This window comes from Hevea brasiliensis, chromosome 1, assembly GCF_030052815.1.
Source record: "Hevea brasiliensis isolate MT/VB/25A 57/8 chromosome 1, ASM3005281v1, whole genome shotgun sequence".
Classification (NCBI taxonomy): Eukaryota; Viridiplantae; Streptophyta; class Magnoliopsida; order Malpighiales; family Euphorbiaceae; genus Hevea; species Hevea brasiliensis.
The window spans coordinates 118,836,574-118,862,211 of NC_079493.1; the positions used below are offsets into that span (position 1 = coordinate 118,836,574).

At 33.7% G+C, this 25,638-nt stretch overlaps 2 protein-coding genes, 1 long non-coding RNA gene and 1 pseudogene across 4 annotated transcripts; all 4 read right to left on the reverse strand.

Annotated features, from left to right (window-relative positions):
• Positions 1 to 5,063: 5,063 nt before the first annotated feature.
• LOC131183773 (putative UDP-rhamnose:rhamnosyltransferase 1) lies at positions 5,064 to 6,384 on the reverse strand. The gene has a single exon (XM_058154351.1). It carries the CDS (start codon positions 6,342 to 6,344, stop codon positions 5,064 to 5,066), a length of 1,281 nt encoding a protein of 426 aa, XP_058010334.1. The 5' UTR covers positions 6,345 to 6,384.
• An 887-nt stretch (positions 6,385 to 7,271) lies between these two features.
• On the reverse strand, positions 7,272 to 8,405 carry LOC131183775 (uncharacterized). Its single transcript, XM_058154358.1, has 3 exons — positions 7,964 to 8,405; positions 7,367 to 7,868; positions 7,272 to 7,281 (listed from the first exon to the last, which is right to left on the reverse strand). Exons 1-3 carry the CDS (start codon positions 8,403 to 8,405, stop codon positions 7,272 to 7,274), a joined length of 954 nt encoding a protein of 317 aa, XP_058010341.1.
• Positions 8,406 to 9,310: 905 nt separating this feature from the next.
• Positions 9,311 to 18,443, reverse strand: LOC131180908 (uncharacterized). Of its 2 annotated transcripts, none has more exons than XR_009149584.1 (3): positions 18,007 to 18,443; positions 10,080 to 10,136; positions 9,311 to 9,506 (listed from the first exon to the last, which is right to left on the reverse strand). It is a non-coding gene; the product is annotated as an uncharacterized LOC131180908 (long non-coding RNA). The 2 variants fall into 2 exon arrangements; XR_009149585.1 differs by lacking the exon at positions 18,007 to 18,443 and adding an exon at positions 10,882 to 11,287.
• Positions 18,444 to 22,848: 4,405 nt separating this feature from the next.
• LOC131180909 (putative UDP-rhamnose:rhamnosyltransferase 1) lies at positions 22,849 to 24,410 on the reverse strand (annotated as a pseudogene).
• Between the last annotated feature and the right edge of the window lie 1,228 nt (positions 24,411 to 25,638).

Below are 25,638 nucleotides of genomic sequence, written 5' to 3' on the forward strand. Positions count from 1 at the left end.
TGGTAGAAAAAATATTTTTCCAGTGTGTTGATTATTTTGACACACGCCGCACGACCCTCCGTGAGCAACTGCAAATGGGCTTCAAATTTACACCAGCATGTCGTCAAATATTACTTGACAATTTAAATGAAGCAAGCTCATATAATGTCCGAATCTTTAACCGCGATTGTGGTGAATTTGAAGTTTGGAAGGGAAGATCTGAAACGAAGCATGTGGTCAAACTTGATGAAAGGCAATGCACATGCAAGAAGTTTGAAGAAATATGCATTCCATGTTCTCATGTGATTGCCGCATGCCAAGCAATGTCAATTAATTATGAGCAATACGTTTCAAATTATTACACATTGGAGCAAACACTTAAGTGCTATGAGTGGCAGTTTCATGCTCTTGGACATCCTGATGATTGGCCAACAGATAATTATCCAGTTCTTCTACCTGACCCAACCCAGAAAAGGTCTAAAGGACGACCAATTTCGTCAAGGAAGAAGAATGAAATGGATTGGAGTGTAAATCATTGTTCGTTATGTCATGTACAAGGACACACAAAAAAAAATTGTCACATGCGAAGGAACAACATAAGTTAATTATGTTAATATGTATCATTATTATAAATTGTTGCGGAATGTATTTATTTTTATATTTTAATTTTATGTGTAAATGTAACATGTATTATTATCAAGTACATTATCTCCCATAATGTTTGCATTATCATGTGATTCTCATATATTTATTTGTGCTCCATTTTGTTTATGTCGTAGATAATATAATGGCTCGTATAATGCGCACTCCAAAAAGGATTGTCAATCAACAACAAAGAGCAAGGGTACATGGACTAATTAAGAATTTGATTAATCTACCAATGGAAGTAACACCCTCAACTACAGGGAATTACCTACTCTGCATTGTTAAGCATATGATAAGGGTCAACGGGCTCATTCAACAAATCATATGGGAAGGAGAGCTATTAACAGATAAACCTAGATATTTGGCTTTAAGGTCAGCTTTTAGCTATATCTACGACAAGGGTATACTTGACCGCGTATGGCAAAAATTAGAAGCTAACCGTACCCCATCATATTTACTGCTAATTAAGGGATTCGCAAAAGAATATGCTAGTTGTCGCTACGCTTGACAATGTGTCTGGTCAACTGGTATAAAAATTCGTGATAGTAACAAACATACTCTGTTGAAGCCCATGTTACCTAAAATCAACTACACATTGGACAAAGACCTTTATGATGAGCTAATTAGATCATGTCCTGTGAATCAAATAGTCAGGGTGACCTAATTAGTTGTAATATTTATATGTGTTTTTCATGTATATTTATATGTTTTGATGATGTACTCAACAATATTGTACTTTTAAGTAATGTATTGACTATGTTTATTTATATAATTTAATTCCTTCATTATATGTTTTTGTTACCATTCGTGTATTAATTAATGTACAAGAAACATATGTGCATTGTTTTACCTATCAAAAGATCCATTGAAAATGTATATTTTGTAATACTAAATAGGTATGACTACACAACAAGAAAGAAGAGATTACATTGTGCCTGGTCCAATTGATAAAGAGCTTCTTCGACTCGGCCACAACACCGTTCTGAAGGGATTTGGAATGGTACAGTTGAGCATGAAGTGGTTACATGCAGGAGGCAGGGGCTAATATTACATACTGACATTGATGACCGAATTGTTCCTCATCTTCGTGATTCTGGATTTATTAGTATTGCTAGACTAGGGTTTTTTTCTCTTGATTCCTGATCAATGCCTTTGTTGAGCGATGGCGACCGGAAACCCATACGTTTATGATGCCAATTGGTGAGTGCACAATCACTCTTCAGGATGTCAGCATTATTTCCGGTTTACCAGTACATGGGTCTTCAGAATCGAATGTCACGCCGATCGCCGTAAGTTTGTGAGACATTATTGGGAGCTAGACCACCCCCAGAAATGATCCGAGGACATACACTCAAATTATCGTGGCTAGTTGATGAGTTTGGAGATATTCCACATCAAGCTGATGATTTAACCGTATTATGGCATGCAAGAGCATTCATATTACGACTCATTAGTTCGATATTTCCCAACAAGACAAACTCACGTGTCAACTTGATGTTTCTACCCCTTCTAGAAGACTTGAGGGAAGCTAGGACATATAGTTGGGGTGGAGCTTGCTTAGCCTTCCTTTATCGTGAGCTATGCCGTGTTGCTGTTACTGAAACAAAGGAGATTTCAGGACCACTATTCATTTTGCAGATCTGGGCTTGGGAGAGATTTAAAATAATCTCTCCATCAATAAGGGATCCATCAGCTCCTCATGATGCACCTCTAGGTGCTAGGTATGTCATTAAATTTATATTTTTATCCATTAAGCAATGAATAAATTGCCTTTTATTGTATTATATTTTTAATTTTCTTATCAACTAACAGGTGGAGTAGAGCTCGACAAATCACTGAAGTAACAACTCATGTACTGCCATAAATTCGATACAACCTTGACCGGATGCGACCTGAAGATGTAATAATATGACTTAAAATAATATGTTATATTTTTCCGTACCTTTATAATCACTTCATGTTTTGCTAATATTCACTTGCAGATCACTTGGGAACCATATAGTGAGGAATTATTGGATGAGCTGCCAGACATGTGTATCCAAGGTCGTCCCAGTTGGAAGACAGTGGTGCCATTAATTTGCTTTCATATTATTGAATGGCACCAACCTGACAGAGTCATGAGGCAGTTTGGTTTGGCCCAGCCTATTCCAGCACCACCGATGCAAACAGATGAGTTGCACGATATTACTCTCCGACTCAGTGAGAGTAATTGGGCACATCACCATGCAACATATATTCATCGTTGGAATAGGCGAGAACAATATATTGTTCAAGGGCAACAAATGGGACAACCACTCCACCATCATTCTGAATATATGGAGTGGTACCGTCGAGCTGGTAGACGTTGGATCTCAATAAGTGGAGCTGCTATTGGTTGTGTGGTAATGATTAACAACATGTATTTTTTTCATTATTAAATACTTATAATAATAATTTTGTATTTTTTAACATAAAATGTAACGTTATGTATATATTTTTTATTTTTACAGGAGGACGCAATTGAGGATTGTTTGATAAAATTACAAAATCCATCAACACAAAACGTGGCAGAAGTTAAGCGTACATAAAGAAAAAAGATGATTGCTCTGGAACAAGAAAGTATGCTTTGACAAATGCCACCTCCTCAGTCTGAACCTCAATCAGAATCTTTTAATGATGAATTGGAAGAGGACCAACCCATCAACCAACCTGGCCCCTCACGTAGACCAGCACGACGTCAATCACGTCCTCCTCGACGTCGTCAACATCAAATGCGTCAATCCTCTCCACCTGATGATGTTATGCCCCCACTGCCGATTTCACCCTTTACGCATGGCATCGCGCTGGTCCTATTCCCTTAGCTCCAGCACCGTCTCATCCTAGTCCATCCACAGTATTCCAACCATATTCAGAAACTATCCCCCCACATTATACTGGTTGGATGCCTACCCCATAAATACCTAGCCCATCAACACCATGGATGACATATCATTCTCATGTGCAAAGCAGAAGCACATTTGACTTCACTGAGTCGTGACCACATACACCAATGAGTAGCTTATTTGCTCCATTTGGCAGACCATCTAGCATTGGGCCATCACAATATGCTTCGAGTCAATTTGGCGGATATGGTTCAGATCAATACTATGCACTATATCAGTCTGGTGCCTTAGGCCATATTCCATCTGGTGCAGGTCTATTTGGACACCATGAACAAGGTGCTATGCATTATACTGCAGGGGGGGAATCATCAGGACAACAACAAGGGCAACCTGGCCAACCCCAAGATGCACAAGGTGATCCAGAAGAGCAGCAAGAAAGGGGACAACATCGAGTTCTTCGATCGAGACGACATATTCGAAGACCTGGTTGTGGCACATGACTAATTTAAATATTTATTTTTATTTGTATAATAATTATGAATACTTATCTTAATTTATATCTTGCTTTAAGTCAATTGCTCGTATGGCATGTTAGTAAACATTTTATATATATATTTTTAATTAATTTGAAAATAATAAAGTAATTAAAACTAATTAAGTAATTACATTTATTAATTGCTATGAAGAAAATATATTATCCATAATTATAATAAGAATAAAAATTAATATTAGTTATACTTTAATAACTTTTAATTTTTATAACTAACATAATTTTAAATTTATCAATCAAATATATTCAAATATTATACATTTATATTTTTTAATCTATAAATTAAGAAATATTTTTATGATTAATAAATTTTTTTTTACAAAAATATAAAATTAATTTTTTGAATATAAATATTTTTTAAACCGTACAATTATATTCTATTTAGAATATATAAATTAAATTAATTTCATAAATATATAATATTAAATAAATATTACTACTACTAAAATATAAAATAAACTTTAAACAAAATCAATCTATATATTTTATAAAATATAATAAATAATTATAATTAAATGATCGATCAAAATATTATAAATTTAATATATTTACAAAATCAGTCTCGGGACGCTAATATGATTACCGTTTTTCATGCTTGAGGACGCGTTTTTATTCTTTGCCGGCGGAGAGTCTTGGACGCTAATCATATTAGCGTTTTTCATCCTTCAGGTAGCTTCGGTTTCTGCTTCGGCTGCTGCGAGCGCTGTGGGTTGGGCGCTGTCGTGGGGACGCTATTTTGAATAGCGTCCTCACGTCTGCTTCGGCTTGCTTCGGGCGCTGTGGTTTGGGCGCTGTCATGAGGACGCTATTTTGAATAGCGTCCTCACGTAAAAACGCTATTTTGAATAGCGTTTTTACGCGAGGACGCTATTCAAAATAGCGTTTTTCTTTGGACGCTATTTTAAATAGCGTCTACGTGTTAGGACGCTATTTTTATTAACGTTTTTTGGCCTTCTCACCCCTTTCCCGTAATTTTCTCAAATTCTACCCCGTTTCGGTATATTATTTTTTAAATTGACCCTGTACGGTCAATTCCCCTCCTTTTCAACCATAACAAACCTCAGCGACTCGGCCACCCATTCCCTCCTAAAAGACCCATCTTCATCTTTTGTTACTTCTATACCCACCTTCTTCTCTCCAAAAATTCTTGCAATTAACCCTTGGTCTAAAGAGATTGGCAGCATAATCAATGGAAGTTCAAAGTAAAGTGCCTCTATAATTGAAGCATAACCACAGTGAGTCAAAAATCCTCCCACCGATTCATGACCCATAATTCTGAGTTGAGGAACCCAACTCGTCCACACTATTCCACGTCCCTTGACTCGCTCCTCAAACCCATCTGGTAACTTGACCGAGTTATCTCGCTTCCTTAGAGCCCAAAAGAATGGCAACCCTGATAACTCCAACCCAAGTGCCAATTCGTGTAGTTCGGGTTGACTCAGTTCCGACTCGCTTCCAAATGCTATGTAAACCACAGAACCTTTGTTCTGCTTGTCTAGACACTCTTTTATTGTAAGCCACACATCATCTTGGTCCCTGCTGCCATCAAAGTCTGCAGGCGGCAGCAAACCTGTTGGAAGTACAGGCTTGCTGTGAAGCTCCCCGACAAGCCTCGAAAAGTTACTTTCTAGCTCATTGCAGTTCCGTATAGCTATAACATCACAACCTCCCATTACTGAACCTAAACGAAACACATCGGAGAAACCCGAATCGTTTACCTCAAAGTGATTACGGAAAGCTTGCTTTGCCTCATGGAGCCGAAATGCGATCTTGGAAGGAAAAGGGATCCACTCAGGAGGCACAGTGAAATCCTCTGGTCCAGTCCTTGGATCCTCACCGTTAATCATGGCTGACGATGATGATCCAAAGAAAGATAGAGTCCATGCACCGTACATACTGTAGAAGACACCGGAGATCCCAAGATTGGCCAAAATGGAAGGTAACCAGTACGGAGCAAAGTCGTAGATGATCCAATCTGGAGTAGAAGTTTGTAAAAACTGAAGCAGAGGGCCTTGGAGGCCGTCAAAGGCAAGCTTGAGGTATGGAGTTTTGTGGGAAGGTATATCAGTAGTAGCCTCTGCATTCCGTGGGAGATGTTCAACTGTGGGTAAAGGGAGGCTCACTAAATTGATAAGAGGTGCTAAATTTGGAGGAAATTTTGGCAAACGCTGGATATTTCTAGGAGTGGATATAAAGGAGATTTTATGACCCTTCAGGGCTATAAGCTTGGAGAGCTCAAAGAATGGGATTATATGACCAAATGCTAGCCATGGAAACAAAGCAACATGCAGCTTTTTAGCTTCACTCATGTTGAATTAATGAGTCTTGCTGTTCCAGTGAATTCTTTTGTTTTTGCAGATTTGTCAGATTAAATTTCATATAAATATGCGGTATCGGTTGCATTATTATAATATGAATATATATGTTCTGCAACTTTGTTTTTTTTATTTCTCTATTCATTTTGCACGCTTACTTTCAAGGGGAATCATATTAGCTAAACTCGTCGTAACCAGTCATTAAAGATGATTTATTTCTCTCGACTAATAAAAATGTAACACATATTTAATATCAAACAATAATGATGAACAAACAAAAATGACTTGGGACGATGCCAATCCCCATGGTATCAGTGGGCTCCTTCTTCATGACAGCTGCGGTGTGAGCTCCCTGGCTTTGTGTGATTAAGCATCTGTGTTTGCTATATTGTCTTCCCTTTGTTTCCAAAAAAGGCAAAAATGATGAAGAGAGAGAAAGACTGAGGTGGTGACGGGGCGAGAAATTATGTAACTTTGAAGAATATCGTCAGTCCTTTAATTCTGAAGATAAGTCTCCCAATTTTATCTGATCAAGAAAAATTGTTATAAAATCCTGAAACTTGCAGCTTGGAGAAAGTTTTTTGAGATAAGGATTGGGTTGTTGAAGTATTATACTTATTTTGGAAGAAAGATTTTTTCAAAATAGGAAAGGTTCTCCTTAAATTTTTATTTTTTTATTTTTGTAGAGAGAAATTTTATTATTTTATTTTTTATTACTTTATATTTGAAGTGAGTTTGGTGATAGATAAAAGATTGAGAGAAAATTTAGGTATGTAAAGAACATCATGAAGGATTAGAGTGGAATACAAAGGAACAATATCAGAAATTTTAGTAAGAATTTTGGAACCATTAGGCAAAGTAACCGAAATTGATGTAATATTTTTATAGGAACTAAAAGAATCAAGATAATGAGTTATGTGATCAGTAGCACCTGTGTCAATAATCCACAGGTTTGAAGAAAAAGTAAGACATGACAAAGAAGTGTGAATACCTTATAGTGATGAGAAAGAAGATACAAGTTAAAAGTAGATACATGTTGGTTTATGGAATGAGACTTTGGATCCAATTGTGCTGATCGAAGCAATGCTAATAACCCCTTAATCTGATCTTGTGATAAACCAATGCTGGAATTTTCGTAATTCTTTTGGACTAAACCTGAATCTTCTTGACCTGTGCTTGTACCAGACTGAGGTTGAGAGGAAATTAGGTTAGATTCATATTGCTGTTGTGATTCATCTGCCATTATATTGTTGGCAGAAGCATTATAACCACGCCTGTAACCAGGAGGGAACCCATGCTTCTTGTAACACGTCTCTACAGTATGTCTAGATTTGCCACAGTTAGTGCAAAATCTAGTGTCAACAACAGCTGAATTGTAAGCATTTCGCGCACCAGGCTTTTGATAATAAGGAGGCCTATTACCCATCGATCCATTAACTGCCTTGCTAACAAAAACTTTAGACTCCATCGCATTAATAGTGAAAGGATTAACAGAATTGACTGGATTTAACTGCCTTTCTTGTTGTATAACAAGAGAAAAAACTTTATTAATGGATGAAAATGGCTTAATCATCATTATCAATGATCTGACAGTAGATTATTGATCATTTAACCTTTTAGAAATCTAATCACATAATCAGCCTCTAGATATCCCTTCATCTTTGTAATAGCATCACAAGTACACGGATTAGGGCGAATGCAAACTGGTAAAGGCCTGAAATTAAGTAACTCATCCCAAAGGATTTTTAGCTTAGTAAAGTAATCTGCAATAGACCGATCCCCTTGCTTCAAAGAAAAAATTTCTTCCTGTAAATCTGATATTCTAAACATATCTCCTTGAGAAAATCGTTCTTTCAAGTCATTCCAAACATTAATAGCTTTGTCAATCCAAAGAATACTCTGAGTAATTGAAGAAGAAAGTGAATGAACAATCCAAGAAAGTACCATTGTGTTGCATCTCTCCCATGCAGAATACAGAGGATCTGTTTTGGCAGGAACTGTCAAAGAGCCATCAACGAACTTGAGTTTATTCTTTGACATCAATGCCTTCTTCATAGATCTGGACCAAGTGTGATAGTTTGATTCCGTAAGAACTAGAGAAACCAACACCAAGGCTGGATTTTCATTGGGATGCAAATAGTAGTGGCTCGAAGGATCTTGCAAAGGATTCACAGAAGAAGGAAGAAAGCTGTGATACCATATGAGAATTTGGGAGAAAGTTTTAGAACTTTTATTGAATTCTTGAAAAGAGAAGGATTACATACTATTTGTATCAGATCAAGTACATATAAATAAGTGAGAGAAAGTTACTGCTATGCTGAGCTGGAGAACTAACTCTACAACTAATCAAAACAATTAATTAATTAACTACCACATATTGTGAACTGATTAACTTCTTCAGGTAACTAATTTTGCCTCCAATTTATGCTTTAGCTTCTTCAACAGATTTGCTCTTTGCTGAGTCGTCTAATTCAACTTGATCATCTAATATTTTCATTAACTATTGACACAAATAAAAAATAATTGATAGTGCCTTAAATTTTTTTTATATCTTTATTTTAAATTTTTTTTATTTATAGAATATTTTAAATAGACAATTAAATTTTATATTGTTTAATTATTATTTTCACTTTTAGAATATTTTTTTGGAAAGTATAATATCTCTACTCCATAGTAAAATATTATTATTATTATTATTATTATTATTTTAATGAGTGTCACGATCCAACCTATGGGCCGGACCGGCACTAGGACCTGGGCCAGCCTAAAGCCCCCGAGACCCGTAGTAAGCCTAACTATTCCTCAACCCATGAGTAGACCCATAATTTAGGTCCAATATGCATATGAAATAATTTAAATTAAGCTATTACAACTTTATTTCTGGCCAACTTAACCCAGTAATTATCAGAAACTAAAATTAGGGGAGCCCAGCTCAACCATGTTACACCATTTACAAACTATTTAAAACTCATAAAAATTTTTCATTTGTTAATACAAAAACTTAAGTTCATGCAATCCCTGACAGGATTAATGCTACTACTAGTACATGCGGAGTTCTAAATTACAAATTTAGATAATAATAATACAATTAAGTAATCTTTTCATAACCTGTGAGGAAAGAGACAGGTTATTCTGAAAAATGTCTCCTCCTGTGGCCTGGAAAAATATTGAATAGGAGTGAGCGTTCGACTCAAAGAGTAAAATATCAATTTTAACCATAATCTCTATAACTATCTAAAGCTAATGCATCATGAATAGTGAAATGCAACATCGGCAAAATTTTCACATCATAACAACAAAAAGGTAATTTGGAGTACTTACGCAACCAGTAATATCAATCATAATATATATGGGAGCTGATCCCCTATACAGCTCTCTTAATTCCAACTGTGCCAGCGAAGAACTCAGCTCGGACTTCTACTTAATAACCAAATCGGGGTCCCAACGAAGAACTCAAGCAGTGTCTACCCCAAAGGACCGGGTTCCAGCGAAGATCTCAAGCCGTGTCTACCCGTCCTATCCATAGTCCACACCACATCACACACACGCCAACGCACGCATACAGCTCCAAATTACCACAACAACACACATGGCACTTTCACAGTTATGAATGCAACATAAAACGTGCCTAGAGTTTAACTACATAGATACATACATATAAGTGATGCATGGGCATGCCTGAACATATAATAATATCGAAATCACAATTAAAATTAATATTTTACTCACAGTACACCGATGACTATTGTGGCTGCTGGATGCAGAAAAATAGCTGACCTCGATCACCTAATAATTAAATTATAAATTTATTAGTACTAAGTTAAGATAAAACTCTAAAGAGGCAATAGACAACCTAATTCATGCCGGAAATCCGGCAGAGTTTCCCCTATACTTGGGACCTACCCAACCTGCAAAAAGGCTCAAATAACACTTCTAAATTCTCAATTTCCACAATCACATCTCATCAATATCACATGGCCCCTCCTGGGCCCTCCAAATCAGATAATACTCAAAATCTTAAAAATTACATTTTAATCCCTATAATTGACATTTTTCAAAAATCCACTCAAACAAGCTCTAAAAATTTTAAAATTTTGCCCCGCGGTCCTTAATAATATTATAAGGCTATTATAAAATGAATTATAATTTTCTAATCACCCATGAATATTTTATTCAAGAATTTTACTCGATTCCATAAGTTTCCAACATCTAACATATTCTTAATTCAACCTAATTAAATATTCACATATTTAAACCTCCATCCTCAAGCTTCAACCAATTATATAAAATTTAATTATCTTAATTTTAAATAATCTTATATACCCATATGCTAAAAATCTAACTAAATTCCATCTATATTTTTTTCAAAAATATTCTACAATCACTCAAAAATTCAACAAACACCATAGAATATCTCCAAATAATTTTACTTTCATCATATATTTTTTTTAGAATTTTTCTCCAATTTTTTCTGTTTAAGAAACACTGTATTTATGCTCCACAGACAGAGAAATAATAAAAATTGTCTTACCCGAAGTTTATCTGTTTCTCAAAAATTCTAAAAATTTATGAGGAAGCCTCTATAAGTTGAATCATCTCCATAGCCCACCGGAGTGACCGCCGGAACCACCGCGCACGGTGGCCGGCCGCCGGTCGCCGGTGACATTTGCCAGAACTGATCATACCACCATGTTCCTCTCCTCTTCCTCAGTCCATAGGTGGTCTCGGATCGTCGATCCAACAGTCGGATCGTCGTAGATCTGACGAAAAAGCTTGAAAAACCCGAAAATTCTCTCCTCCATATCTCACTCATCCGACCTCCATTTGTTGCAAAATGGGTATCAAAAGAAAGCTCTCGGAACAAGCTTTCCAACGCCACCTGAATCGCCTCAATCGGACGTCGGATGAAGCCGGAATCGCGTCGGAAAGCCGCTGCCCACTGTGCACGCGTTTTCTCTCTCCTCTCCCCCTCTCTTGCCGTCGTTTCTGGTGTCTGGCCGTCGCCGGAGGGTCGCCGGCCCGGTGGGGAGCCGCTTGAGAGGTCGCCGGCTGGTCGCCGAAGAAAAAAAGAAGAAGAACAAGAAGAGGGAAGGAGAGAAGAGAAGGGAAAATTGGGGGGGGGGGGTCCTCCTCCCGTTTTTGAAAAATATATATATATATATATATATATATATATTTTTTTTTTTTTATTTATTTTTTTTTTTTTAAATGTTGGCAGTGACAGTGGAAAACCACTGTCACATGCCAACAGTCAAATCATTTTTTTTTTCCTAGTTGTTACATTCTTCCCCCCTTAAGAAAAATTCGTCCTCGAATTTTCAAATAAACAAAGAAATGAGGAAAAGAAGATTATTAGAACAAGTGCAATCATTACTCCTTCAGCTATACAGAGATTGGTAAAATATTTGTTCTTCAAACTCTTCGTATATTATATATGACATTTTATCGCTCTCTGATTCTACTATAGTGTCATATTGTCATCATCTCCTTCTAGAGGGCTTTTATCTTATAACTATTCATTGACTATTTTTCTGACATTTCAAGTATTCGCTATACCTCACTGTTCTAGACTTGATGTCTCATAACTTCAATCAACTTTGGTGCTTACCTCACTTTTATTACGCCTCAACATGTCTCTTGGTGACTTCAGTCATCATTCCTTTGTTTTAATAAACTCTGTTTCCCCAATGACATAACTTATGTTCCTTATTTCGTGGTATCCTATGAGTAGCTTTCCTGTAGCACCTAATCTAGGCATCTTGTTCGAGATCTTCACTCTTCTTATGACCTCAGTGGTCAATACCTATAAATCTTCTCACTTCCATGATACTCCAAATTTTTAATCTCTTTTGTGTCATTACTAAGGTACTTAGGCCAACCTCTATCCATCTTATGTAATTAGTCAGGTAGAGTCTCCTCCAAGGGCCAAGTGTATCATTTATCAACATTGGAAAGTAAACTGGATCTCTCCTTCTAGGTAACAAAAGTGTTTATATTCCCTGACAACTCAATCCATGCGACTTTATCAATTCTCACTCCTTCTCTGGAATGGAAATATCTAGACTTCTTCCTTTAGCTTCTTATTATGTGGCCTACTTCTGACACATTGGCACTCAGATCGAGGCTCCACTACTCCTTTAATCTATCATCTCATAATAACTTATTTTAAACATCCCTTAGTGTGTTCCTACCATACCTATTCCTCCTTATCCTCATCATTATAACTGGCTCTATCGAGCTTTCTTCCTGTCATTTGCATCTTATCCACTTCCCTTTTCCTATTTCTGGTATTGTTGATATCTTTTCAACCTGTTGTACTTATTCCTTAATTTTAGTCCTATCTCATCCTTAAACCTTTTCCTTCAAGAATGTCTATCCCATCATCAACTTTAACTTTCATTTTATTTCTTAGTCTTATCTTGATTACTAGTTCTATTACTTCTAGAATTCTAACCTTATGATTTACTCTTACCAGCACATTCTTCACCTTATGTAACACTTGTAATTAACCATAGAAAATTTTTCTTGTATCCCCTTTTTCCAACTTAACTATCAGAACATTATCATTCCCTACCAGCCTTAGTAGGAAATTGCTTATCCTGGATGAATATGAGCCCCATAAACTATAAGTTCCATCTGAACTAACACGGCTGTGGGAAATATGTGTCATGCCTTAATTCTAAACAAGATACTTCACGTATTCATTCTCCTTAATATAATCACATATACTGCCCATAGCTTTCCAAACTTCAGTCTCAACTTTTCCCATTAGCAACAATTCTATTCACTCTAACTCATTAGCAATTAGCACTTCCTTCAGCTTATAGTTCAAAAGGGTTGTAAGCCCTAGTAATTAGCTTGATTTAACTCCTGTTATTACTCTGATCATCCTTTCATACTTAACACTAAGTATGCACTTACTGTCATTCTCATCTCAGGAAATTGTGTATGGATCGGTGCCTACCAAACTCTTAAATAACTAGGTCTCCTTGACTCAGTCTATGTTCCTTATATAACCTTCTAGAACCAAAAGCACAAACTAAACTTGAAAAGAAAGAAAAATACTCTTATATTCAACTACGCTCGATTGTCCATATAATAATGTTTAACCTATGTTTCTTGGTCTTTCTCTTCAAATTTCATCATCTCTTAGCACAATTGTGCTCTACCTATAAGGTATCATCTGCATGAACCCTTTACCGTACCATTGTCCTTCCTGACATAATATTTTATAATTTATTAACTTTACTTATACTCGACCTATGATTCATATCTATTATCATTTATATTGTGCCCTTAACTTTTGTTGATTCCTGAAAGATTTCTCTTACTAATAGATTCTTCCAACACTAATTCCACCCTTAGCTATGGTCATTAATTTGATCCTTGAACTTTCTAGTGATTTATAACCACCTATACTTGTCACTTCTCATTCTACCCCTACTGTTGTCCTGTCGTTATTGCTTCACTGCAAAGAGATTCTGTTGGTCACATTAAAAATGTTTGCCTATCATTCATAACGAACCCCTAACTACCTTCTCACTATCTCAAAGGTCTAACCTAAAGCCTATGTGTCATTGTCTATCATTCTTTTCCTCTCATAATACCTATTTGATCCCTTAGATTGACTTTTATTCAGCTTACTACTTACTAACTATTTTGTCTCTGCCTAATTAGATAATCCGCAATACCACTGCACACCTTCTAGCTTTTGCTCATTATTATTGTATTCCTCGCCTAATCTTCTTGATACTGTTAACAAATTAAAAGAATCTTGCCCCATTGCTATCCACTTCACTTTAGAAAATAGAGAATAGATAGAGTATGATCCAATCATGAAACTCCAAGCTCTATAATTTAGCTCCTGACACGACCTCAACTACATCATGCTATAAGTATCACATTACTAAATTCCACACCTCTATCACTATTCTCACTAATATGGTCCCATTTTGAGTTCTCCATCCTTGTCATTCACCTTGCCAATAATAACGATTAGCTTACCCTATATCTTAACTTTGTTCCTTCTATTATGCGTCCTTCAGATTGTCCTTTCATTTATTTCTTTTGTCTTACCCAAAATAGAACTTACCTATTCTATCCCTAGTTCCATTCTTCTTCCTAACATGACAGCTGTACCTCTAACTATATCTTTCAGAGTCTTTACCACGTTATCACATATCTGTGCTATTCAGATTTGGTCCTTTGACCACTCTAGCTAGTACTTCTACTGGCATTTAGATTATATTGGATCTGGCACCAATTGTCCAAGCCTTCATTCTGCACTTTCTCTATCCATTGGCCTTCTACAATTTATCTTCGCTAATTTATTACTCTTAACACTATTATAATTAGATTATACTATTATTTTGAACAATATGAAGTTAGAAAGGAACTCAGGAAATTGCAGTCATACCTTTATCGTATGATTTCTATTCTTATCCTTTAGCTTACATAATACCCTTACCACCTCGAGAACTGATTCTGCAGTAATTTTATTTATTTGTTATTATTATTATTATCCATGTTTACTCAATTAGCCAAAACTTAAGGTTCCGGGCATCCAAACCCGTCATCCAATTCAAAGGATTTACATCCATTGTGATCTGATTATATATGATTCCTATAATGAAACATGTATCCTCTGCAGGATACCCGAGCTAACTTCTCTCTACCACACTCTACAGTCCCATTTGGGGCACTGTTTTGTTGGTCACCATTATTAGTAATAATTTTCGATCCCTTCTGAAAAGATAGGACTATACCCTAACTTGCTGCAACAAAGATACTACATTTACCACCTTGCCCAAAACCATGTCAAATTAATGTCCTTTTTATCATATCATAGCTCTGTAAATCATCAATTCATAATTTCGACCTTCTCTAGGTAGTAGGATTGTACTTTCTTCCATACTGATACACACAAGGTATACTATTCTCACTAAGCTCTAAGCAAAATGTTTGTCATACTACAAAAACGATCCAAAATTCCATACTGAAGACTAGATGATCTCACTCTATAAGTGTCACCTTTACTTTGCAACTAGTCCGAAACCTCTGGTCTGATAGCAACTCTTGATGTAACTCTAGCTCATGCTAGGGTAACTGAGTCACTGACTCTAGTAATCACCCAACTACGACCTTTCAATATTCTAACTCTAGACTCTTAACCAGGAGTTCCCAACTCCTCTGCAAATATAGACTCTGTTCTGGCATAACTGTACCAAAACAGAAGCCATCCGCAAACACCCTCATTATGGAGCACCACGGGGATGTACGTAGCTCTACACAATAATCTCAATTTGGTACAGTAATCTGCAGCTTACAGAGCAGACATCGAGAACATTGTATAGTTACTATGATACGTCCTGACAGACTAGGTCTCTTAATCTCTTATCTCTCTTGAATCTTCTATTATCATAAACTTGTTCTGACTGGGTCATCCACTGATGACTGCCAGCAGTGGTATTCTCATCCTTATCTAGGGCAACTGTACTTTCAAGACTCACCTTTATGTACTCGTGCTTTGCACAAAATGGGCACACCATTTAAACCCATACAGACAGAAACATAGCATTTCTTGGAGTACGTATCGTCATGATGGACCTCACATGTCTACTAACTCTATTTCACATTTCTATGTACTCCACGAAAATGAATACACTAATTAAGGAACTTTTATATTTCCCGAGGTATAACGCAGAATCTAAAAGCAAAGAATTACAGAAAAAGACAAAACAGAATCCTATACTCCGCATGTAACATCCTAACAAGACTCCTTTTACACTCCCAAGTATATTCTTTCCCATGAATCTAGAGCCTAAGCTCTGATACCACATTTGTCACGACCCAACCTATGGGCCGGACCGGCACTAGGACCTGGGCCAGCCTAAAGCCCCCGAGGCCCGTAGTAAGCCTAACTATTCCTCAACCCATGAGTAGGCCCATAATTTAGGCCCAATATGCATATGAAATAATTTAAATTAAGCTGTTATAACTTTATTTCGGGCTAACTTAGCCCAGTAATTATCAAAAACTAAAATTAGGGGAGCCCAGCTCAACCCTGTTACACCATTTACAAACTATTTAAAACTCATAAAAATTTTTCATTTGTTAATTCAAAAACTTAAGTTCATGCAATCCCTGACAGGATTAATGCTACTACTAGTACATGCGGAGTTCTAAATTACAAATTTAGATAATAATAATACAGTTAAGTAATATTTTCATAACCTGTGAGGAAAGAGATAGGTTATTCTGAAAAATGTCTCCTCCTGTGGCCTGGAAAAATATTGAACAGGAGTGAGCGTTCGACTCAGAGAGTAAAATATCAATTTTAACCATAATCTCTATAACTATCTAAAGCCAATGCACCCTGAAGAGTGAAATGCAACATCGGCAACATTTTCACATCATAACAGCAAAAAGGTAATTTGGAGCACTCACGCAACCAGTAATATCAATCATAATATATATGGGAGCTGATCCCCTATACAGCTCTCTTAATTCCAACTGTGCCAGCGAAGAACTCAGCTCGGACTTCCACTTAATAACCAAATCGGGGTCCCAGCGAAGAACTCAAGCCGTGTCTACCCCGAAGGACCGGGTCCCAGCGAAGATCTTAAGCCGTGTCTACCCGTCCTATCCATAGTCCACACCACATCACACGCACGCCAACGCACGCACACTGCTCCAAATTACCACAACAACACACATGGCACTTTCACAGTTATGAATGCAACATAAAACGTGCCTAGAGTTTAACTACATAGATACATACATATAAGTGATGCATGGGCATGCCTGAACATATAATAATATCGAAATTACAATTAAAATTAATATTTTACTCACAGTACACCGATGACTATTGTGGCTGTTGGATGCAGAAAAATAGCTGACCTCGATCACCTAATAATTAAATTATAAATTTATTAGTACTAAGTTAAGATAAAACTCTAAAGAGGCAATAGACAGCCTAATTCATGTCGGAAATCCGGCGGAGTTTCCCCTATACTTGGGACCTACCCAACCTGCAAAAAGGCTCAAATAACACTTCTAAATTCTCAATTTCCACAATCACATCTCATCAATATCACATGACCCCTCCTGGGCCCTCCAAATCAGATAATACTCAAAATCTTAAAAATTACATTTTAGTCCCTATAATTGACATTTTTCAAAAATCCACTCAAACAAGCTCTAAAAATTTTAAAATTTTGCCCCGCGGTCCTTAATAATATTATAAGGCTATTGTAAAATGAATTATAATTTTCTAATCACCCATGAATATTTTATTCAAGAATTTTACTCGATTCCATAAGTTTCTAACATCTAACATATTCTTAATTCAACCTAATTAAATATTCACATATTTAAACCTCCATCCTCAAGCTTCAACCAATTATATAAAATTTAATTATCTTAATTTCAAATAATCTTATATGCCCATATGCTAAAAATCTAAGTAAATTCCATCTATATTTTTTTCAAAAATATTCTACAATCACTCAAAAATTCAACAAACACCATAGAATATCTCCAAATAATTTTACTTTCATCATATATTTTTCTTAGAATTTTTCTCCAATTTTTTCTATTTAAGAAACACTGTATTTATGCTCCACAGACAGAGAAATAATAAAAATTGTCTTACCCGAAGTTTATCTGTGTCTCAAAAATTTCAAAAATTTATGAGGAAGCCTCTGGAAGTTGAATCATCTCCATAGCCCACCGGCGATCGCCGGAACCATCGCGCACGGTGGCCGGCCACCGGTCGCCGGTGACATTTGCCGAAACTGATCATACCACCATATTCCTCTCCTCTTCCTCAGTCCATAGGTGGTCTCGGATCATCGATCCAACGGTCGGATCGTCGTAGATCTGACAAAAATGCTTGAAAAACCCGAAACTTCTCTCTTCCATGGCTCACTCATCCGACCTCCATTTGTTGCAAAATGAGTATCAAAAGAAAGCTCTCGGAACAAGCTTTCCAACGCCACCTGAATCGCTTCGATCGGACGTCGGATGAAGCCGGAATCGCACCGGAAAGCCGCTGCCCACTGTGCGCGCGTTTTCTCTCTCCTCTCCCTCTCTTGCTGCCGTTTTCTGGTGTCTGGCCGTCGCCGGCCCGGTGGGGAGCCGCTTGGGAGGTCGCCGGAGAAAGAAAGAAGAAGAAGAAGAAGAAGAGGGAAGGAGAGAAGAGAAGGGAAAATTAGGGGGGGGGGGGTCCTCCCGTTTTTGAAATATATATATATATATATATATATATATATATATTTTTTTTTTTTTTTTTTTAAATGTTGGCAGTGACAGTGGAAACCCACTGTCACATGCCAACAGTCAAATCATTTTTTTTTTCCTAGTTGTTACAATGAGTTACAGTTACAATATATCTATTTAAAAAAAAAAATTGGAGACAATGGCACACTTAAATTCCCCATATTTTAGCAGGTGATCTTGTATATTTTTTTAATGAAAGATTTACAATATATTTAAATTAAAAAAATTAGGAGAGGGGAAAAGACCTCAGGCAATGTATTACATTCGCCTTCTTTAAGGTTTGTTTGGATGGAGTGAAGAAAGTATAAGTAATAGAAGGGTAAATAAAGGTAAAGAAGGGGAAGAGTAAGGAGAATTGTAATAATAATAATAAAAAAAAAAACCTCATGTTTAGGAATGTGTGAATTAACAGAAAAGTAAAGAGAGGTAATGTATATTTTTTATGTTTGAAAAAATGAAAAATGGGTAAATTAAAGGATATATAAATAGAAATATTCATAACTCTTATATCTCTCCTGTAATCACTCCTTACCCTCCTATTTGAGGTGTAAGAGAAATTAAAATTTGAGGAATAAACATTAACTCACTTCCTCTCAAATAAATGTAAAATAGTTTCTTACCCCTTCTTACTTTTATTTACCTCTCACTCACTTTCACCATTGTTCAAACAGACCTCGGCTTTTCATTCACCTAGGCTCTTTGACTCTAGAGATGCCGAGCGTTACACTTTCAAGGAAACCCTTAAAGGACAATAGCAACATCAGACGCAAAGAAAACGAAACACAACTAAACAAATGACACCACTGCGGTTTTCTACCATGTCCCTCAGTACCATAGATCCGTTGAGCATGCAACACACAAAAATAAGCAATACATACACCTAAGTTGGAGGTAGAGGGATAAAGTCACTATTCAAGCTATTAATGAGCCTCCCTGTCTAGAGGGACAGAAGATAATGACAATGAAAAAGGAATAATTGTGTCTCGAAAAAAGAAAAATAGAAAACAAGAACTTGAGAGCTTCTCTTTCTAATTTTCTGGAGCGAGAGAATGATACAGCTAATATTGAGCACATGCCAACAGGGTATTGCCTTTTTGAGTAGTGCTCTCTAGGTTTTTTTTTTTTTTAATTATATATATATATATATATATATATATATATATATATAAACTAGCATAATATTAATATTATGCATGAGTAATTTAAAATTTATATTTTTAATTTAATTTTTAATTATATTTTAAATAAAATAAATTATTACTATTAAATTAATTTTAAATTAAAATTTTTCTCTTATTTAATTTAATTTGAATAAACTTTTACCTGTTATAATAATAGATTTTTAATTAATTTATAATATAATTAATTAAAATGTTTATTTAATTATTTATATATATATATATATTAATAGTAATTTTCATAAATATTTCATTTCAAATGTAATAAAAGTAAATTATTAAAAATATAATTTAAATTTCATAAAATTTTTATATTTTATCTCATAATTTATATAAATTGAAAATATATAACATTATTATTAATTAAAAATAATATTTTATTATATTATTTTTTAAAAATACTATATCTAAGTATAAATTTCTTTTATTAATTTGATATGTTTTTTATAAAATAATTCTTTGACAAAAATAGTTATCACTTAACATAAATTTATAATATAAAATAAATACATTTTATAAAAATTAAAGTTTTAAAATATCGCTATTTTCTATTAATATAATAAATATTAAAAATATATATTATTTTTCAAAAGACAGATTCCATAATTTTAATACTATAACTTCTTTTTTTAATAATATTTACTTGTAGCTAAATTTTTTATGCAATTATATTTATAATTTATTTTTAAAATTCTACTTTTATATAAAAATATAGTTGAAAGATAATTTATACTTAAAAATATAGATATTTAATTAAATTTAAAAATAATTTTATTAAAAATTAATGATAATAAAATATGAATAATCAAAATATTAATTATAATTACATTAAATATATAATTATAATGAAACAAAATATATAAAAGTTTAAAAAATATTAAATAAGAAATTTATAAAAAAAATTTAATAATTAAATATATTTAAATAAATAAATTTTGAGAATAATAACTAATAACTTTTTAAAAAATAATAAAAAATAGTACAAATCAAAAAGGATTTGAGAGAATTGAGATGAAATGATATATTTGATGAGAATAGAGCGTTTGATATATATCACATGTCTCACATGACATGTTATACATAAATAAATAAATAAAAATTAATTTATAATTAAATATTATTTAATTAAAAAGGATAACAAAAGCATTCAAATACAATTTTTATACTAGTAAAATATTTTATATTTATTTAACTATCTCAATTAAAACAAGTTGGTAATAATGATAATTATAATAAAAATTAATTAATTTTAGGAAAGTGAAATAAAAAAATATTAAACTATTAACATAAAAAATAACACATACTAATTATAAATAAGTAAAATCTCTATATTTTATTTTTATAATTTTTTATATAGACTACGCTTTTTGTCTCTTAAATTTTTTTATAAAGATTTTATAAAAAAATAATAGAAAATATACAATGTAATAAAAATATTTATTAAATATATGAAATAATTTAAATTGATTAAATTATACGATTATTGATTATAAGATCACAAAAAATAACTAAATAAATAAATACTATTTAAATAAAAAAATTAATTTATAATTAAATATTATTTAATTGAAAAAGGATAACAAAAGTATTCAAATTTAATTTTTATAGCAATAAAATATTTTCTATCTACTTGGCCATTTTAGTTAAATGGCTATAAATTGGCCATAAAGATAATAATAGTAATAAGCATTAATTAATCTTAGGAAAGTAAAATAAAACGAATATTAAATTATTAAAATAAAAAATAATACATATTAATCATAAATAAATAAGTCAAATTTTTATATTTTATTTTTATAACTTTTTATATAGATTATATTTTTTATCTCTCAAATGTTTTAACAAAAATTTTATAATAAAAATTATATAAAATATAATAATGTAACAAAAATATTTAATAAAGATATGAAATAATTTAATGTTGACCTTTTTTATTATTATTATTATTATTATTATTATTATTATTATTGATGGTAACGTGGTAAATAATATTTTTGTATAGATAATTTATAAAAAAATAATATAAATAATTTTTAAATATTGCATTTAACCATAAAATGTCTTAATTTTTTAAAATTAAATTTTAAAGAAAATAATAATTTAAATCATAAATATTAAAATAATATTATAAAAAATAATAATAATTAAAAGAGAAATAAAAAAATTAAATAATAATTAGTATTTATAAAATAATATAAATAATTTTTATGTATTACATTTAATTATAAAATGTTCTAATTTTTAAAAATTAAATTTTAAAGAAAATGATAAGTTAAATATTAAATATTAAAGTAGTGTTGTAAATAATAATAAAAATAAAAAAATAATTAATAATTAATATAAAAAAATATTTTATAAAATATAACATATAGCAAACTTTTCAAGAAAAGTACCACGCATCATTTTTTTTAATACCTCATTACTTTATATATATATATATATATATACACTTTCACTTAAAGAGTTAAAGAGTTAAATAAATTAAAAATTAAATTTTAAACAAAATAAGTCTATATATTTTCTAATTAAAACTAAATAAATGCGTACTTAATAAAATATTTATTTTTTTAATAATAAAATATTTTTTTTTAATTTTAAATAATAAATTATAAAATAATAATTTTAATATTAATCAATTTTTGTTATCATGTTTTTCAATTTTTTTTAAATTTTATTTTAATCAAAATTAATAAATAATTTTTAATATTTAAAATTAAAAAAATAATATTTTATTAAAAATAAATTTATTTGACTTTATTTAAAAGCATAAGATTTGTTTAACTCAAAAAATTTAATTTAAATTTACTTAATGCTCCACTAAAATCATAAACGTTTATTTATTATTATTTTTTTTTTCTTTTTAAGTAAGAAGAACGCAGCATGGTACCTTTCCATTATCCTTCGCAATGAATAACTAATGCGCTGAATTGATTTTTATTTACTCTTACATAATTTTTTTAGGAATCTAAATGAAATTAATTTTCATCAACCTCTAATTTCTATTAATAAAATATATATATGCCCTACCCCAGCAAAAAATCCAAACATACTTTTACAATTAATGAGACAATTAATGGCGCATACATTTGTAAATAATATGTCGAGTTACCGCCTTCAAGCAACTCGGTGATTTTGCATAAACTCAACAAAATGGTCTACGTATCGATCGTGCATATCTTTATCTGCAATTAATTTCTTCATTTCCTTTGCTTTGTCTCTATAGCCTCTTCCTTCCTTTTCAACCATAATCAACCTCAGCGACTCAGCAACCGATTCCCTCCTTAAAGATCCATCTTTCTCATCTTTTGTTATCTCTATACCCACCATCTTCTCTCCAAAAAATCTTGCAATTAGCCCTTGGTCTATAGAGATTGGCATCATAATCAAAGGAAGTTCAAAGTAAAGTGCCTCTATAATTGAAGAGTAACCACAGTGAGTCAAAAAGCCTCCCACCGATTCATGACCCATAATTTTGAGTTGAGGTACCCAACTCGTCCACACCGTTCCACGTCCCTTGACTCGCTCCTCAAACCCATCAGGTAACTTGACCGAGTTTTCTCGCTTTCTATGAGCCCAAAAGAATGGCAACCCTGATAACTCCAACCCAAGTGCCAACTCGTGTAGTTCGGGTTGACTCAGTTCCGACTCGCTTCCAAATGCTATGTAAACCACAGAACCTTTATTTTGCTTGTCTAGCCATTCTTTGATTGTAAGCCACATATCATCTTGGTCACTGCTGCCATCAAAATCTGCAGGCGGCAATAAACCTATTGGAACTACAGGCTTGTAGTGAAGCTCCCCAACAAGCCTGGAAAAGTTACTTTCTAGCTCATTGCAGTTCCTTATAGCTATGACTTTACAACCTCCAATTACCGAACCTAAACAAAACACATCCGAGAAACCCGAATTGTTTACCTCTATGTGATCACCGAAAGCTCGCTTTGCCTCATGGAGCCCAAATGCGATCTTGGAAGGAAAAGGGATCCACTCAGGAGGCACAGTGAAATCCTCTGGTCGAGTCCGTGAATCCTCACGGTTAATCATGGCTGACGTTGATGATCCAAGGAAAGATAGAGTCCATGCACCGTACATACTGAAGAAGACACCGGAGATCCCAAGATTGGCCAAAATGGGAGGTAACCAGTACGGAGCAAAGTCGTAGATGATCCAATCTGGAGTAGAAGTTTGGAAAAACTGATGCAGAGGGCCTTGGAGGCCGTCAAAGGCAATCTTGAGGTATGGAGTTTTGTGGGAAGGTATATCAGTGGTGGCCTCTGCATTCTGTGGGAGATGTTCAACTGTGGGTAAAGGGAGGCTCACTAAATTGATAAGAGGTGCTAGATTTGGAGGAATTTTTGGCAAACGTTGGATGTTTCTAGGTGTGGAGATATAAAGGAGATTTTATGACCCCTTTGAGCTATGAGCTTGGCCAGCTCAAAGAATGGGATCATATGACCAAATGCTAGCCACGGAAACAGAGCAACATGCAGCTTTTTAGCTTCACTCATGTTGAATTGCTGGGTCTTGCTGTTCCAGTGAATTCTTTTGTAGATCAGTCAAATTAAGTTTGTAAATAAATTACAGCAAATGTGGTCTCGAATCTCGATTGCATTATTATATATAAATATATGGCATCGAATCTCGGTTGCATTATCATAAAAAAATCTTTTATGATAATTGACTAAGCGAAAAACTTTTAAGATTAAAGTAATGGTGTTTATTGCATCAAGTGGCTGGGTGCTGTTAGATCCTTTCCAAGCCTTATCCGGCTAATCTTCACCTCCTCCGAGTTGTCGCAATCAGTAATCCAAAATACCTCTAAAAACTTTATATTTTCTAAAAATGAAATATTTATCTCTGGAATGATAGAGCTTGAGTGCAGCTCTGTAGCCTGAGGGAGCTTAAAAGACCTTTTGCATAACATTTTATGTTCATATTCAGCTTCTCTTAATGTTTCAAATACTTCAACTGCTCTACCAAAAATTCATTCTTTCCAGGAGGAATATTAATTCCATTACCCCATCCCAAGAACCTAAAGTTCCTTCTTCAGAATCAGGAGATAAAGAAAGTTAAGCACTCCTTCACCCTGCATTCAAGTCCCCCATTTTTGAATTTGTTGAGGCTTGAGATTTTTCATCCCTATATTTATCAAAATGATTGTGAACTTCTGAATACTTGGCAAAATTAGCTTATATTTTGTATGATCCAATAAACAAATTATGAATTCGCCTCATCCATTCAGCTAGATTTCCATTTCTGTGCAAATGGATGAAGCTATATCTTCCACCTTTAATATTGTGGGCCTTGAAGGCATGCATGTCCAGAAAGTATCTAAATCCTCAAATAAAGTTCTTTAAAGATTTTCTGTTTTCCAATCCTGAAATTTTTCAAAGTACACATACCAGTACCAAAGTCTCTCATGACAAAGAAAAGAAAACCACCAAAAATCTAAGCAACCAACAATCAAACCCAAAACTAGGCACACTAAACAACCAAAACTCTACGTATAATCTGCCCCCCGCCCTGCCCAACAATCCAACCATACATAATTAATGATGCATACATTTGTAAATAATACACGGTTAACGCCTTCAAGCAACTCGGTGATTTTGCATAAACTCAATAAAATGGTCTACATATCGATCATGAACATCTTTATCTGCTGTTCCAGGGAATTCTTTTGTAGATTTGTCAAATTAAGTTTATAAATAAATTACAATAAATATGTGGTCTCGAATCTAGTTTGCATTATCATAAAAATATCTTCTTTGTTTTTCTTTTTTTCTTCCTTATTCTTTTTACAGGTTTACTTTAAAGGGAATTTTATT

Bases quoted from the DNA above. Each gene is read 5' to 3' on its own strand.
- LOC131183773 (XM_058154351.1), bottom strand. From the start codon at position 6,344: ATGAGTGAAGCTAAAAAGCTGCATGTTGCTTTGTTTCCATGGCTAGCA.
- LOC131183775 (XM_058154358.1), bottom strand. From the start codon at position 8,405: ATGAAGAAGGCATTGATGTCAAAGAATAAACTCAAGTTCGTTGATGGC. The intron at 7,869-7,963 runs GTTAAATGATCA...TTATACAACAAG, and splicing joins TGTGATTAGATTTCTAAAAG to AAAGGCAGTTAAATCCAGTC.